The following is a 17272-nucleotide window of genomic DNA, read 5'->3' on the forward strand; positions in this document are numbered from 1 at the left end:
AGGGAAACGTCCCAGCTTCCAGATTCGGAATCCCTACATCAGCAGGATTTCAGTCATCGACCTCCCAACTGAGTGAACCTGAACATGAGCAACAATGAAGCACCTAGAAATGGCCCTGGATCCAGATTCGGCATCCCTACATCAGCAGGATTTTAGTCAGCGCCCTCCCAACTGAGTGAGCCTACATACAATGAGGAACAATGAAGCAACTGGAAATGGCCCTGGATATAGACTCACCAACGCTTCAACAGCAGGATTTCAGCCAGTCACCTCACAAGGGAGTACACGCATGCAATCACAGTCCCATCATTCCCCTCTTGACAATATTCAGCATTTTACTCTGCATGACCTTATGCAACAGCAAAACAATATCACTGCTCAGCTAGTTCAGAACCAGGCCTTACCATCTCTTCCTCCACCAGCTATCCCAGAGTTTGATTGTAATCCACTGAAATACGCTGCCCTTATTAGAGCCTTCGAGCAAGCTATTGAAAAGAAAACTACAGATAAACAAGAATGTCTTTATTACCTCGAGCAAGACACCTGAGGGCAGCCAAGAGAACTGGTTCAGAGTTGCTATAACATGGCTCCTGGGCAGGGCTATGAGAGAGTAAAGAATCAATTGGAAGAACAATTGCTGGCCAACAATGAAGGCTGATGACACTGATGCTCTACATTCTTTCCATCTTTTTAAGTGACTGTTGCAATGTCATGGAAGATTTACAGCATATGGAGGACATGAATGTTCCATCCAATCTTAGATCGCCAGATAATGATGAAGTTGCAATATAAACTGAGGGAAAAATGGAGGTCTGCCACCAGACCCTTCCTCTAATCCAAAGAGCCGATTTACTCGAAGGGGCCAAGCTACTGTTAATGCCATCAATACTGCCTCCGGACCAACCACATCAGCAGCTCGGCACCAACAGCGCAGATGGACCGCTTCACAGAGCAACAACGAAGAGTCATGTGGTGCGTGTAAGAGCCAAAATTCTGTGGAGAAATGTTCACAGCTTGATGAGATGACACACAGGGAGTAATTGTATGCTCTGAAAGTAGGGGCCGGAAGTAGTAACTATATTCTCTCTATTGTGCCTGTACAGATGAGGGCTAAGTCATGGAGCACGATTGTGAACACCTATGCCTTTCTAGAGCCTGGGAGTTCCGCTTCTTTCTATACTCAACATCTCATGAGAAAACGGAATCTTTCAGGAGTCAAGACTCACATTTTTCTTTGTACTCTTTGCCATGAGAGGTCTGTAGAAACATTCTTGCTTGGTGGTTTCGAGGTTTCTGGCTTGAACAAAGAAAACTTTCTGGACTTAGCTGAAGTCTATACTCAGAGGACCATGCCTGTGAGCAGAAATAACATTCTCACTCAACAGGACCTAGAGGGATGGAAATACCTCAAAGGCATTAAAGTTCCCAGTCTTGAGGCAGAGGTGGAGTTGCTGATAGGCATCAATACGTTGAAGCTCATTGAACCATGGGAAATAATAAATAGCCAAGGTGAAGAACCATATGCTGTCAGAACTCTGGGGTGGGTCGTGAATGGTCCACTGAGAGATGGTGAGCCGCGCAAAGGCAAGTTTTTCCGTCCTGCTGTCACTGCCAATAGGATCTCAGTGGCCAAGCTACAGGACTTATTGGTTGCCCAATACAATCAGGATTTCAATGACAAACTGGAGGAATGGCCTAAGACCATCATTGACCAACCTTTGATCCCTGTGGATAACCATGAGGTGAAGAAAGATCCGCTGGTGTTTTCGAAAACTTTTCAGATTTTAATAAGCTGAAAACATCTGTGGCATGGATGCTCAGACTGAGAGACGTGCTTCTAACCTTGTCCCAAAGGAGAAAGGCTCTTGAAGCCTCTGAAAGCATTTGCTATGACAATGTAGGCTGAGGAAATGACCACCCTCATGCCGAGATGCAAATGGCAAAATAGGCGCTCCGTGAACAGTTACTGACACCAGCTGACCTTGAGAGGGCAGAAGGTGCCATCATCTGCTTTACCCAGCAAGAGATGTTTCCTGATGAGTTTGCTGTTTTGAGAGATGGAGGAACTGTAAAGCAAAACAGCAACCTCTACTAGCTTGACCCAGTGTTGCAGGATGAATTGCTGCGGGTGGGAGGAAGGCTCACTAGGGCTGCCATGCCTGAAGTGGAAAAACATCCTACCATTCTTTCCAAAGAGAAAAGTGTTCAAATTCCTCTTGAAGCATATCCATCAACAGCTGGGTCACGCAGGTAAGGTAAAGGCTTTATTGGGTACATCGCGACAAGATCCAGAGAGAGACCAGTAAAGGCTCTATTGGGGTCACCGCTACAAGAATTAGAGAGAGACCAGTAAAGGCTCTATTGGGGACATGGCGACAACACTTCAGAACCAGAGAGACCAGTAAAGGCTAAATTGGGGACACCGCAACAAGAACCAGAGAGAGACCAGTAAAGCCTCTATAATGGACACCATGACAACACTTCAGAGCCAGTCAAGAGCGGTCAGGGGACCTCAGTCAATATTATAGACAAAGAACAAAACAAATGCTGTTAAATAGAATCAGCAAAGTCCACAGCAGGAGCAGAAGAGGCTCAGTAGGGGTCAGGATAGAGTGAGGGCACGGGGTAATGGGTTTGCATTATCAATGAAAAAATCACTTTGACTACCCCGGTGGTACGCGGTGATATTAAGGCAGGAGGAAGCCTGAGTAAATCACAGAAAGGTCAAAAGATGTGTGAGGGAGCGACGTGTTCACCCCGAGTATTGGGAAACGGACACACTGTACTGGAGAGTATGGAAAAAACGAGGGGCAATTCCGTTTTTAAAAAAAAGAGTGTTTAATTATCTTCAAAAAATTCTAAACCTAAATAAACAAACATAAATCCAGGATTCCAAATATAAATGAATGCTTAACAAAAAAGAGCTTTTAGCAACTTAGCACAGCTTAGCATAAAATGACATTATTAATACTGGCCTCCCAACAAGTCAGCACCTACCCTCACTCACGACAACACAGAATGATACCGCCTTCAAAACTGTCTTTAGGCAAACCTTCCCTTCTTCTGAAACAAGAGTGTTTAGGAAACGCCCCTCAGAAGTTCGTAGGCTATGACATAAAACCGGAAAAACAGATAGTTTGTGAGACTTTGCTTCATAACATCAACAAGTATGAATGCCTGAAGGGACCTCTTTGCGCTTCTTTGCTGAATCAGATGGATCAGATGTGTACCAGAACTATGTATCGTAATGCAAATGTTATAATGGGTGTTAAGTTCGCCTCTTTGTGCTTGCTGCAAGTTCACTTTAGTCTATCAATGAAATGGGCAGCCATTGTTATGACGTGATCTCCAAGGACTCGGGTTGCTTTACCACTAACATGGGGAACATTTCCTGGCTGCGGCGGAAGTAAAATTCCAACAATCTGTTCGCTGATTAGTGAGAATAGGTTTCACTTTCTTATAAGTTTGTATTGGATAATGGTGAAGAATTGGGTCTACTTTACCGCTGGTAGATCAGCAGGTCCTCGTCAGCAGGGAGCTCGTCAAGGTTTATCCCGTACGGCGCCCTCACAGGCAGCTGCTGCTGGCACTCCTAGGGCACAGGTCAAAGGTCATCCTTTAGGCGGCTAAACATTAATACGGTCAAATGCGGATAGCTTTTACTGTAACACAAACTCTGCGGACAGGAAAAGATGTCAAAACACCAAAAAAAAATATTTGACCCATTAAGACTTCCAATCATAACAAGTCATCTTAAAGAAACCAGAATTCACTTTAAGCTTAAGGGACTTGCAGTGTATTCATAACATTTCATTTCAGGTACAAGAAGGGGTAAGGCATGTTTCTCCAGGATGCCTCCATGTAGATTGAGGAGGACTTGGTGAGGGGACCTCTAGTCATCTATACTCTATATACTATATATTGTAACCCTGCGTTCACACCAAAAGATGCAAAAAGTTGCCGCGCAGCACGATCCCATTCAAAGTGAATGTAGAGACGCGTTGCTGCTTTGCTGCCGCAGCACTTGCTGCCGAGAAAACCGGCAGCAAAATTTGATTTGCGGCGCGGCAAAATCTGATTTGCAGCGCAGCAAGCCCATGCCCGCTGCCGGGCACGGGCGCGTTCACGTATTTTGCGGCGCGTCAAATGCTGCTCGAGTTGAAATATTTCAACTTTTCGGCAGCAAACGCGTGATGACAGCCAATCAGCAACACACACACGATTAAATTTGGGCGGGTGGCGGTTAAACCAATCAAAATAAAAATATTTATTCTTCTTTTTATTCTTATATATAACATCTTCCGGCGGTGAATTATATTTGATAATTCACTGTTGCTAAGCAGATCGCTGTCAAGGAATGTGGATATTTTTTTTGTGGTAACTTGTCAACCCCAGCGTCTTCGGTTGCTAAGCAACGTCAACGTCTTTGGGGGCGGACTATTGATCAACGCTTCGGAGATGGCAGCGCAGGCAATAGGCTATCCTAGGACTTTAGCCTTGCAATATATTTGCTTCATTGGATCAGTGTCCTTTCAAGAACACGCAAGAGCTTTCTAGCCTCGCGTCAGCAGCGCCTTGCATCGCAGTATAAAAGCAACCGGCGGATGGCGGGCGGATGCAGCTTTTAAAATTGGTAAAAAAACGTTGCTGCGGATGGATGGCGGATGCATTTGTGTTGCGTTTGAGGATGAAATAATAGCCCATCCGCGCATCTCTAGTGTGTGTGCGTGAGCGTGTGCGTGTGCTTGTCTCAGAGGCACGATGCCAACCCATGGGTGTAACGTGACGGGACTCTCTAAATCGACGCCACTTCGACCTGGGCGGGACTTTACGTCCTACGTCACTCGCTATGGGTGTGCATGTGTGCGCGTAGCCGTCACTCGCGATGGGTGTGCATGTGAGAATGGTTTTGGCTTTTAGTGTCTATGGGTTGGTAATAACGGTTCTGATGATTTTTCTGATGGAAAAGTGGTCTTTTATTTCCATAATCTTTGTTCAGTGAACGCATAAACCCTTTTGTTAGTTAGCAGTTAAACAAAATGCAATCTCTTTGTTTACAGTTACCAACGACCAACTGATGATTGGGGGTTCGATTCCCTAGTGATGCAAGGTTTTTTCTTTCATTTTGGACTGCACACACATTGCGAGTGACGGATACTCGCACAATGTACACACATCACTGTCTTTATAATTTCTAGGCAACCGAAGTTTAAAGATTGTCAAGTGGTTAACTCTTGAATCGCATGTACTAAGCCCTGATGGGTTAGTGGTCAGAGAACAACTCATTAACCCCAGGATAAGGGGTTCGATTCCTTAATGAAGCTAGCTTTTTTCTTTCATATTGGACTGGATGTTTGTATGCCATTTTGCGTAACTTGTAGTTTATGATGAAGAAATGTTACTGGGGTTAAGGTTAGGGTAACGCTAAGGGTAAGACACAAAGTGTTTTTGCAACACAATGTTTCTTACAATAACAAAGTCCAAAGTTTTGATGACTCCAGTAGGAAACTTAAGATACCTAGAGAAATGCGTGAGTGCTCACAAAACATCAACAAGTCAGCAGTGTGGTACAGGGTGATCACTTCTTATATACAGTACAAAAGCTGAAACTATTAGCCAGGAGTGGGAAAGATGCAGACGCAGACGTGGGAAGCAATAAGACACACCAACACACAGTTGCCTGTTGCAAAATGGTTCAGAGTTTAATAGAAATAGTTAGGGTTAGCTGGTATGGCGTTATCTGGTATGGCAATAGTCTAATGTTAGCTTAGTTCGTGTTGTTTCGTCATGTTAATCGCTAGTAATAGTAAGTCATTTGTAGAAATATAGCCTATCATCACAGACTGTAGGAATGTCACCCACCCTCCATCGCGTACGACACTGACGCTCGTAATCCTGTAGTGCAACGGATTTCGTGCACAGATTCCTGAGACAAACGGCTACGCGCACACATGCACACCCATAGCGAGTGACGTAGGACGTAAAGTCCCTCCCAGGTCGAAGTGGAGTCGATTTAGAGAGTCCCGTAACGTGACAGCCTGAGCCGGAACCCCGGCCCTCAACCCTCATGAGCAGCCCCCGGCCGGGGGGGCGGAGAGAAACCCAACCCCCACCTGTAACGAAGTGATTTAAAGGAGCAAGGCTCGCACAGTGAGCTGTTCTCAGAGTGCCTTGTTCTCAGTGCATATATCGGAGATGTAAGACACGAAATGGGCAATATGAGGAAATGGATTTATATCCATAAGAAATCTGTAGTACTGTACATAGCAGCCTCTCCTTGCATCTCAGATATGTCATGGTAAAATTGTAATCACCACTAAATGCTGAAAATATAATCATGCCGCATAGGCTGCAATATGTGCAGATCAGCTGCCAGGGTCTTAACTGGCATTAGGCCCTGGCAGCATATCACACCCACCCTGATGCAGTTCCACTGGTTACCAGTCAAGTTCTGCATTAAATTCAAAATTCTACTCCTCACATACAAGTCCCTTTACACTCTGGCCCCCCGCTATCTCTCCGACCTCCTCCACCCCTACACCCCCCTGCGGTCCCTCAGGTCCTCTGACAAGGACCAGCTGGCAATTCCCCACACGCGACTCAAGACCTTTGGGGATAGGGCCTTTTGCGTGTCCGCCCCCACTCTGTGGAATCAGCTCCCCCCCCAACATCCGCTGTGCCCCTTCCGTGGAGACTTTCAAAAAGCACACCTTTTCTCGGAGGCCTATGGCCTCTAACTCACGACCCCACCCATTTTGCACTCTCACTCACTTGCCTACACTCACCTCCCACTCTTGTGAAACAACCTTGAGTATCCTGAAAGCCGCTATATAAAATCATTTTTGTTATTATGTGTTATTATTATATATATTTATAACAATAACAGTATTTATTATCGGCTTTAGGACTTTTTACATTAGCTTACATTATAAAATGTACAACAAATTTCTCTTATATAAGTTAAGGGAATAAAAAGTCTTCTTATTGATCAGTTTTAGGTTTGCTTCATTGACACTTGGGGACTCACTTGGGCAAGTGATTCTACTTTAACAAATTTGAAAAGTAAAAAAAATGTTTCTACGCTTTTCCTGTCCTTTATGAAGATCGATTTTCTACTCAAACAAAACGTTAGAATTGAACAGAAAGTTGAGAACCACATCAGGGTTTATAGCGACATGCTTTCCTGAAGCGACCCCTCACCCACTAACCCCCCGATACATCTCCCCCCTCACCCACTGAACCCCGATCCATCTCCCCCCTCACCCACTGAACCCCGATCCATCTCCCCCCTCACCCACTGAACCCCGATACATCTCCCCCCCACCCACTAAACTCGAAACATCTCCCCCCTCACCCACTGAACCCCAATACATCTCCCCCCACCCACTAAACTCGAAACATCTCCCCCCTCACCCACTAAACCCCCATACATCTCCCCCCTCACCCACTAAACCCTCATACATCTCCCCCCTCACCCACTAAACCCCCATACATCTCCCCCCTCACCCACTAAACCCTCATACATCTCCCCCCTCACCCACTAAACCCCCATACATCTTCCCTCTCACCCACTAAACCCCGATACATCTCCCCATGCCTAGACACCCTCCCACTGGCCAGGAGGGAATGAGTCAAACATATCTGTTCTCATGGCAACATGGTGCCAACCTGGGTCAGTGGCGTGGGGGTAGGGTATATCATACTGCGACCCCCCCCCCCCACACACACACCAGGGATGGCTAGCAATTTTCACTCAAACAGCAAGGGCTATAGATGTAGATGTAGAGGATTTAAAAGATGTGGCAGTGGATGGGCCGAGGGACAGACAAGCAGAAGGCTGCCGTGCAAAACCTATGGACGCTATTCACCATAAAACCTGTAGACTGAGCAGAGCTCCCGTATTTCGGAACTTGTCCGGTTTCCAGGCATTCTTTGAAACAGGAGCTTGTTTGCAAACCAAAGAACCTGAATTGATGTAGTGAGCGGATCACTTGGAACGCATTGGGGCGTTCAGATAAAGCACCACTGATCCTAACTCTTCCACAGCGGAGTCTTGCTATTGATTCTCTCAATAGTTTGGAGCCTTTACGACAAATAATACTATTACAACTACTCGATAAACTAAAACACTCAACATACACCGTGTTTTCTCATATCGTTCTCATATTTTGAAAAATGAATCCATGATAGATGCATTTAAAATAGCCGTTGCTAGAATGCATTTTATTTAAACCCTTCTTTTCTTACCAAGAAAGGAAGACAGGATCACAAGACAGGAACACTGATTGAGAGAGTTTATCTTCTTCTGATTGGGTGACAGTGCAGCGCCCTGTCGCCCAATCAAAAGAAGATAAACTCTAGGCTAGACCTTCTCCTTCGGTGTGCCATGTCAGATTAAAGGTCAGGAGAGAACTTCAGGGGTCAAAGGCTGCTGTCCTGAACCCAGATTCTGCTCCAACGGAATGGAACCAGACCAACCCTTCATTGGTGTGACTATTTGGAGCGCGAGGGTGTGTGTCTCTACCTCGTGTGTCCGTGTGCTGTCCCCCGACTCGGTGAGCAGCTTGATGGGGGTGGAGCGCTGAGAGACGGAGCCGTCATCCTCGCGGTCTTCCTCCGAGTCGTCCTCCGACGTGCTGGAGATGGCCTCCTCGCTGGGGGGCGGGGGGGCACTGGCCGCCGTCTTCCTCTGCACCACCGCCTCCTCCTTGCTGCTCTTGTTCCTGGACGTGTGCGCACAAAGGTTCACCAACAGGCAGACACAAGGAGGTACACAAACATGCACACACAAACTCAAATCAATCCAACAGGACAACCAGAACATAAAGGTATTAAAGTACGGCGCAATCAACCCATATCCAAAGCGACTTGCAACCATTAATACACACATTCATACACCGACGGCGACAGCAGCCAGCTCATCAGGAGCAGTCAGGGTGAGGGACACCTTGACACTGGAGCCCAGGAACGAACTAGCAACCTTTCTCCGCTCATTCAACCCACTCTACCTCCTGAGCTACTGTCTCCCAGACCTGACCTTTCTACAAGTGAAGACATTCCGGAGAGGACATAGGGATTGTGGCGGCTCCTCAAGGGCCAGAGCAAAGTTTAATGAACATGGAAAGTGCATCGTACAGTGTACACAGGTCTACACAACGGAGAGCAGAGCGATGAAAGGACTGGGAAGGCTAAATTTTTGCTGACAGACTTTTCCAATAAAACACTGAAGCAAAGCCACAACATAACGGGAGTAGTGTCAACAGATGTTGACAATGAAACTATTATTGTGGGCGGTATTTTATTATATACTGTGGCAGACGCCAGGGAGGGGTGGTGATTGAGGGGAGGTATGTGGCAGCATGCTGGCTCCACCCCCAAGCTTTACAGGGACTGCCTCCCTTAACGATGCAAGCCTGAGGTGCATTAGGCAGGAGTGCTTGGGGATAAAAGGGAGCATGCAACCACATGGAGGGAAGCCTACTACGGAGTGCCTCTGCGTGAGCCTCTGTGAACTGTGTGTGGCCAAAGAGTGCAAGAAACCTGAACATTGACAGATTATTTGTGTACCGACCGCTTTGCGTGAGAACCCTCCCGGTGACGACCCCTGGACTACGGACTACGGACTCTGGATTACCCTTTTCCCCACCCTGGTGACAATTATTAGTCTATTTTGAATAAATCACCTTATTGAACTGCTCTGTGTTCTGTGTATCATTTGACTTGGTGGCGTGGAAACCCCACACCCACTGGCCCACTACAATACTCATACTTCCCTTATGTTGCAGCTTTTGCATTTGTGCTGTGGCTTCTGAGGTCATGTTGCGGCCTTTGTTGTCTTGGTTTGACTTTTGCAGTTGTGTTGCAGCCTTTGCATTAGTGTTGTGACTTTTGCCGTTTTGTTGTGACTTTGTATTTTCTAATATTGCACCTTAGAATTTCAAACAGACATTTTGGACATGCAGTTGGTTGGATAAGTCTGGATTAACTTTGAGAACAATGCCTGAGCCTCATGACCCGCCTCCTACAATAACGCCAGCCTCCAAAAAACTGTCAGCTGGATGTTATTAGAGCCACAAGTATGAAGGTATTATCGTAGAAAGTCTTTAGCAAGCGTACACTAAAGTCACAAATGTGTAACAGTACATTTGAAGTAAATACAGAATAGGGGCTATGATTTCACAAGTCCTTTGTTACAGGTGCACAAATCCTATCCTGTGCATCACAACTTCTAAGGGTCATGCACTTGACACTTTTGCTACAATCATGCAGCACAGTTGGTGCAAAACACATTCGCACACCCGTGTTTCATTATCTGAGAACATGCAAAAAATGTTTGCCTTCGTAAACCCAAATGTGAACCAATGCATCCGAAGTCCCCCCGGAAGGATTGCCACCTTGTTGTGGTCTGGGGGCTTGCGTGCCTCAATGACCCCAAGGGCTATACCGACAGGAGCTTAGTCTCCTGGTAGGGTCACCCAGGTCGATCAGGTCGAGGGATAGAGGTCTGACAAAGTGCAATCCACTGGTCCTCGAGGTTGGTGGTTGGGCACAGGGCCAACAACCCAGTCACGTAGAAAAAGTATTGTTACGGAAACAGCAACAAAGGAAAAAAAACACTACTGTGTACAATGGGTCTCCGGAGTTATCGAAAGATAATGGAATGAATGTCAGAAGTGAAAGCCGTAAGGAAGCTTCTGACAAGAAGGTGGGTGCCCTCAACACAAAATGAAGACCAGGATTGGATTCTGGAATGTGCAAACCTTGTACCAAACAAGTAAACTCGCTCAAGTAACAGCAGAAATGAGAAATTACAACCTGCATATTCTCAGAATAAGTGAGAGTCGGTGGACAGGAACAGGCAGACACAAAACCAACACAGTACTCCGGAAGGGATGACAACCAACATCATGAAGGGGCAGACATCATCCTTAAAAAAGGAATGGAGAAATGTCTGATGGAATGGAAACCTGTAAACAGCAGACTCAAGAAAGTCAGATTGTGGGGGAAACACACAATCATCCAATGTTATGCACCAACAAATGACTGATGAAATAACCAAGGACATATTCTATGATCAGCTCCAAGCAGAATTAGAAGAAGCTCCACAACATGATATGAAGATAATAATGGGCGATTTAAATGCAAAAGAAGGCAGCAATAACAAAAACTATGAAAAAGGCCATGGGGAGGGAGGGCTGCGGCATCATGAATGAAAATGGAGAGAGGCTGTTAGAGTTATGTACCGCTTACAACCTTGTCATCGGAGGTACCCTATTCCCACATTGCAACATCCACAAACTCACCTGGTGTTCCCCCAATGGAAGAGACAGGAACCAGATAGACCATCTAATGATCAACGGCACCTGGAGACGATTACCCTTGGACGTTAGAGTCAGGAGAGGAGCTGATGTCGGCAGCGACCATCAACTAGTCACACTAGTGCTTAAGTTAAAATTAAGGAGAGCTGGGAAGAAGATAACAGGACAGCAACATTTTGACGTGGAGAAATGACATGACCCCAAAGTGAAGGCCGCTTTCATACTACAGCTGACAAACAGATTCCAAGCTCTGGCAGACATGAGTGACAACACGCAAAAAGGTCCTCATGATGACAACATTAAATGGGAACAGATCAAAACCGCTTACTCCAATAGCAGTGAAGTCTGCCTGGGAATAAAGCAAAAGAAAAGAAAAGAGTGGATTACAGCAGACACCTGTAAAGTCTTAGCAGATAGAAGAGCCCTTAAAAATAAATTAATGGAAGCCAGGTCAGAAAGGATTAAAGATAAATACAAGCAACAATATAGGGAAACCGACAGATCAGTTAAGAGGATGGCAAGAGAAAACAAGAGAAATGATATAAACAGTTTTGCAGACCAGGTAGAAGAAGCAGCAAACAAGGGAGAGCAAGGTAAGGTAAGGTACAAAATCACCAGAATAGTCTGTGGTAGGTACCATAGAGCTATAGATACGCCGATCACTGACAAACAAGGGCAAACTCTTACATCAGAGGCAGAAGTAGAGGCAAGGTGGGCTGAACACTTCAGCAAGGTCCTAAACAGACCCCCACCAACAGCAGAAGCAGAGATACAGGAACCTGAGACTGTCCTTGATGTTAACACTACACCACCAGAAGAAAAAGTAATAGTTTCAGCCAAGCGAAAGAGAGGACGACCCAAAGAGACCTGGCGACGAACAGTGGAGAAAGAACTGAAATCCATGAAGTAAACCTGGAGTTTTATCCAAAAGCTCGCCCAAAACAGACAGGAGTGGAGATCCTTTGTTGCTACCCTACATACCAGTAGGCATAAAGGGCAGTAAGATAAGCATCCAGAGTCGCAAATCGGTGAAATATTTCCTCACAAAAAAATTATATAGATCACTAAATTCATTGAGCATTTTAATGAGCGAGCACAAGTCCATCGATACAACTGCTAGAATCTGCTGCTACGAGTCTCAGCTGTTGTTTTTCTTGCAGATACACTTGCAACACGTCTATGTGGTACAAGTGTAGCAAAAGTGGGAGGGGAAAAAAAAGCTTCCTGAACCAATTAAAGTTGCCGGCGGGGGACAGCATTTTACAAACTACACTGGGACACATTCAAGCATACTACTCTTCCTTTCTGGAGCCTTGACAGAAGAGAAGAGGGTATCTTACATAATGTTAAATGAAAAATTAATTACGTAGTTAGTGCATGAACATGCCACAAGTGTCCTTCAATGCATTTTAATGGTCGCCATAATATATAATAATAAGTTCAGATATGTCTCGGATACTGCACTGCCTGTGTGAAGTTGCCCCCCCCCCCCCCCCCCATACCCCCCAAATTATAAAAGAATAGATATTTACGACTTCAATTTACTGTTACACATTTGTGACTTTAGTGTAAGCATACTTACTTATGCTACAATAATAACTTCATACACCAGCTGGTACGAACCCCAGACAAAGAAATCCCCATTTCCTTGCTATTGCCAGGTTACCTTGATTAGGATTGAGCATGAATAGAAAACAAACAAAAAATATATTTTTGGTTTGACGTTAAATGTCCCAGGGTAATTCCCTGTATTCAATTATTTAGCATAGATGTGTGAAAGTACAATATTTTTTGTTCAGGTTCGTGAGAATCTGAGTGGGTCTTTATGCAGATGTAAATATGCAGGGTGGTCGTGCCCAGTGATGGTGATGATGCATGACAAGAGCTGGCAAGGTTTGTTGTTTTTCACATATCAGGGCACAGTGACACAAGAACATCGGGTGTCATTACACAATCCCCTCCTCCATTAAAAACAACAATAAAAAAAAAAAGAGACAGGCTGACACACACACACACACACAAACCCCAGCACGGACTTCCCGGTCTCCTCAGGCTTGCGCACAGTGAATGGGCTGGGGTCCACTCCCACCGTCTTGGGCATGAACTCCCTGGAGGGAAAACACCAGGTAAGGTCATCACGTCTTCATCCCGTCGCCCGCTTCTACTTAGGCAGGGGTTAATCAACCCGAACTTCACCTGCTCCGCATCCCTACCCGTCAAATATGGTTTGCCAATAAAGGAGACAATAATCCTACTTATGATACAGTGAGCAACAATTAAAACGAGTTATGACTATAACGTTATTGTTGTTTTATCCACTATACTTTACTTTTAAATCAGCTGAATACAAATAGTTTTCCACGGTGCTTTGCTTGTTGCGGATTCAGCACGAGGGCTGAATACGAGGGCAAGAGGGCTACGGGAGAGGAAACGCTCCTAACATGGTGTCTCATTGAAATCGCCCAACAACAAATGGTGTAAAATTCAGAAAACAAAGAAAGGGAAGCATTGGGAACATCCATAGTCAAAGATATGCAGCTGATAGTTAGTTAGGCAATTCACTTACCATATGAAACATCACATAGAAAACTGACAAAGACTGAGTGAGGCTGCACACCTTTTGCACATTAAGCAATCAGTGTGCACAGGTTAAAACAGCCATCACCATCCACACTTACACCGGGATTCCACCGCACGCGTTTCGGCCGCGTTACAGCAGCTGCACGGACGGCTGCGACTCTGCCCTACTTGCATTTCCACCGGGCGCGATACGGCACAGCAACGCTGCCTTGCGAGCCAGTAGTATTCAAGCGAGATCACGAGATCACGCGATAATCCTAAACCTAATGTACTCAACTTCCAGTCCCAAAACGACTGCAATTAAATGCCACGCTTTGTCCTTCCGGCCATTGCCCTTATAAAAAGGATGATTTGGTACATAAATGACTTCATGTTGCTGAACTTCGACAATGAGTCTCTCGTCGTCCATGTTGCCGATCCTCTGAGACCCTTTGATTGATTGACTGCTGACCTGGTGCCACCGGTCATGACGTAATAATGTTGATGTGAAGTGGTGATGGGCTACATGAGCTGCTGAGACGTTCCACAGCCGCGCCCGGTGGAAACGGTCTCATTGATTAGAGCGGAACCTATCTGCTGCGGTGACTGCGCCCAAGACGTGCCGCAGCCGTAACGCTGCCGTAACGCTTCTGGTGGAATCAGGCCTTTAGGGAGATCTCCTGCGTGGCAACATGGATCATCAGGCCATGTATTATGGGGAAGAGGACCCAGTCCCTGTGTAAATATGAAGGACTTATTCTAAGGTGCGCAGTCGGTTCTACCCTCTGCATGTTGAAGGAGAGCCAGAGCCTGTGCCAGTGGTGTGTGAGGCATGTGTAGGAGTGTTAGTGTGGACACCTTGCGGAGTTGGTCATGGCGATGCAGAAGGTGTCGTCGAAGGACGTGAGCTCGTACGGCTTGAAGAACTCGGTGTAGATGTCGATGGCCTCGTCGTAGCGGTTTACACGCTTCACCTTCACCTTCCTCATGTTGTCCTTGCAAGCCACTACACACATTTTACATTTAGCGGATTTTGCTGAATCTTTTATCCAAAGCGACTAATTACCAGCCAACCTGCACTACTCTCTCACACTCACACACACACACACACACACACGGAATAATAATATCATCATGGTCCCTCTCCATGGTCACATGCTATAAAAGTGTCTGCTGGTTACCTTCGTCGTAGGCCACAGGCAGGAAGGCCAACACTCCTTCAGACCACCAGTATGTGTAGCTTGAGACGGAGAGAACGAGAGAAAACAGGAATTTTACGCTTGGGGAGGAAAGCTTGAATCCCCTCAGCAGCTCAGAATGGTGAGGCCGGACTTAACCTTGTTATGAAAACAGCTGCGGAACGTCGGGATACATTGACTTTTACCAACTCAATACAACCCATTTGTGTGAATGGAAGTTGCCATGGCGATGGTCTCCTTTGGCTGATTTGAAGGACGAGCACAGAGAGCCTGATCTATGAAGTGAGCACAGCCATTCAGCAGTATAATACATTTTGTCTTACAAGAAGGTTGTCTCATATCTGGCTGTAGGTGAGTTTGGAAACTAGGATTCCTAGTGTTTAGAATTACGATTGCTTGTACTAACTTTCCATCTGTTACTGCTGTGTGATTTAGGCTTGTGCTGTTGTGATCAGTTAAGAGGTCGTTCTTTCACTTAAGGCGAGAACATGAGGCTTGATAGCTTGGCGGAGCTAAGTCAGCCTAGTACTTAGCAGAGTCAGGAAGCTGACTAAACTCAGTATAATACATTTTGTTTTACCAGAAAGTTGTCTCATATCTGGCGGTAGGTGAGTTTGGAAACTAAGATTCCAAGTGTTGAATTACGATTGCTTGTACTAACTTTAACCCTATTGCCGCTGTGTTAGTTTTGGCTGCCGTCGCTGTTTTTTAGTAATAGGTCGTTGAGACTAGTTTCAGTCACAAGGTGACAACAATAGGCTTGATTGGTGGGCGGAGCTACGGCTGCCTGAGCTACCTTGTGCATTTAAAGGCTAGCTATTATTAGCGTCAGGACCCTGCAAACGAAGACCCGGGAAACAAAGACTAAGGGAGTCTCTCTGTGGGAGTCCCTCGAGGAAGCCCGGGGAGGCCACCTGCCCAATTGCAGCTATGTGTCGTACCTCACTCATTGTCAGGATTTCCACCAATAGACGGTTACCATAGCTCCTCTGCTCGGCGCAGTAACCCGCCTAATCTGTGCCATCCACCTACCCTTGCTTACAGTGTTCTTGAGGTGATGGGAGGACTCTGGAACTGCCAATCGGCGGTGAAGAAGGCGGACTCGATTTCAGCCTACACGTCCCTCATGACCCTTCACTTCCTGGCCCTGACAAGAGACTTGGATCACTCCAGAGAAGTCTGCTACCCTCTCCACCGTCCACTCATTCTCGCACACCCCTAGACCATCTGGGCGAGGAGGAGGGACCAGACTCCTCATCTCGCCCATGTGGTCCTACCAGGTCTTTCCACTAGAACACTTGGCCAGATCTGCGTTTGAACTCCACGCTGTAACTGTCACCCTTCCTATCAAGCTCTCCATTGTGGTGATCTATACCGTCCTCCAGGTCCCCTGCGTGACTTCTACGACGAAATGGATGCCCTCCTCAGCTGCTTTCCTGAGGATGGCACACCACTCGTTATCCTTGGCGACTTCAACATCCTGCCAGAGAAGTTACACTCACCTGAACTAACCAACTTTTTCGCCACCTTTGACTTAACACTATCCCCTTCTCCTCCCAAACACAGGGCCGGGAACCAGCTTGACCTAATATTCACTAGGTCCTGCGGCACCTCTTCTCTCTTCGTTACCCCGCTCCCCGTATCTGACATCATTTCAAGGGGAGATTTTTCTCTCCCCTTGAAATCCTCTCCCCCCCTCCTCTCTAGTCTCCACATTGTCACCACCTGCCGTAACCTCAAATCCCTCTACTGTTCTGTCTTCACTACCTTCTATTGAACGCTTCTCTCAACTATCTACAGAGGAATCTTCAGACACTCTGCTATCCTCCCTCTCCTCCTCCTTGGATTCCCTCTGTCCCTTCCCCTCCAGACCAGCGTGATCCTCACCCCCCCCACCTTGGCTGTCTGAACCTCTGCGGACTTGTAGAACAAAGTTGCGGGCAGCTGAGAGGAAATGGGAGAGATCAGACTGTCCTAATGATCTACCTCACTATCTTTTCCTTCTTTCTGATTTCACCTCCACTGTGTCAACAACCAAATCTGCCTTCTACCGGACCAAAATCAACTCCTCCGCCTCAAACCCCAGGAAACTGTTTTCCCTGTTCTCGTCCCTCCTCAACCCCCCCTCACCCCCACCTCCTTCCTGCCTCACTGCTGATGACTTTGTTACCTACTTTACCCCTGCTTTCATCCTCC

At 46.3% G+C, this 17272-nt stretch overlaps 1 protein-coding gene across 1 annotated transcript in view; it reads right to left on the reverse strand.

Annotated features, from left to right (window-relative positions):
- The window catches only part of fig4a (FIG4 phosphoinositide 5-phosphatase a), a 78949-nt gene that overhangs the window by 11836 nt on the left and 49841 nt on the right, over positions 1-17272 (reverse strand). Inside the window, exons 18-22 of the mRNA XM_056581630.1 lie at positions 15059-15117; positions 14736-14883; positions 13343-13426; positions 8525-8723; positions 3504-3592 (exon numbers count right to left, since the gene is read on the reverse strand). Coding sequence (XP_056437605.1) covers positions 3504-3592; positions 8525-8723; positions 13343-13426; positions 14736-14883; positions 15059-15117 — 579 coding nt within the window. The remainder of the gene's footprint in view (positions 1-3503; positions 3593-8524; positions 8724-13342; positions 13427-14735; positions 14884-15058; positions 15118-17272) is intronic.

Source organism: Gadus chalcogrammus, chromosome 21 (genome assembly GCF_026213295.1).
Source record: "Gadus chalcogrammus isolate NIFS_2021 chromosome 21, NIFS_Gcha_1.0, whole genome shotgun sequence".
In the NCBI taxonomy this organism is placed as follows: Eukaryota; Metazoa; Chordata; class Actinopteri; order Gadiformes; family Gadidae; genus Gadus; species Gadus chalcogrammus.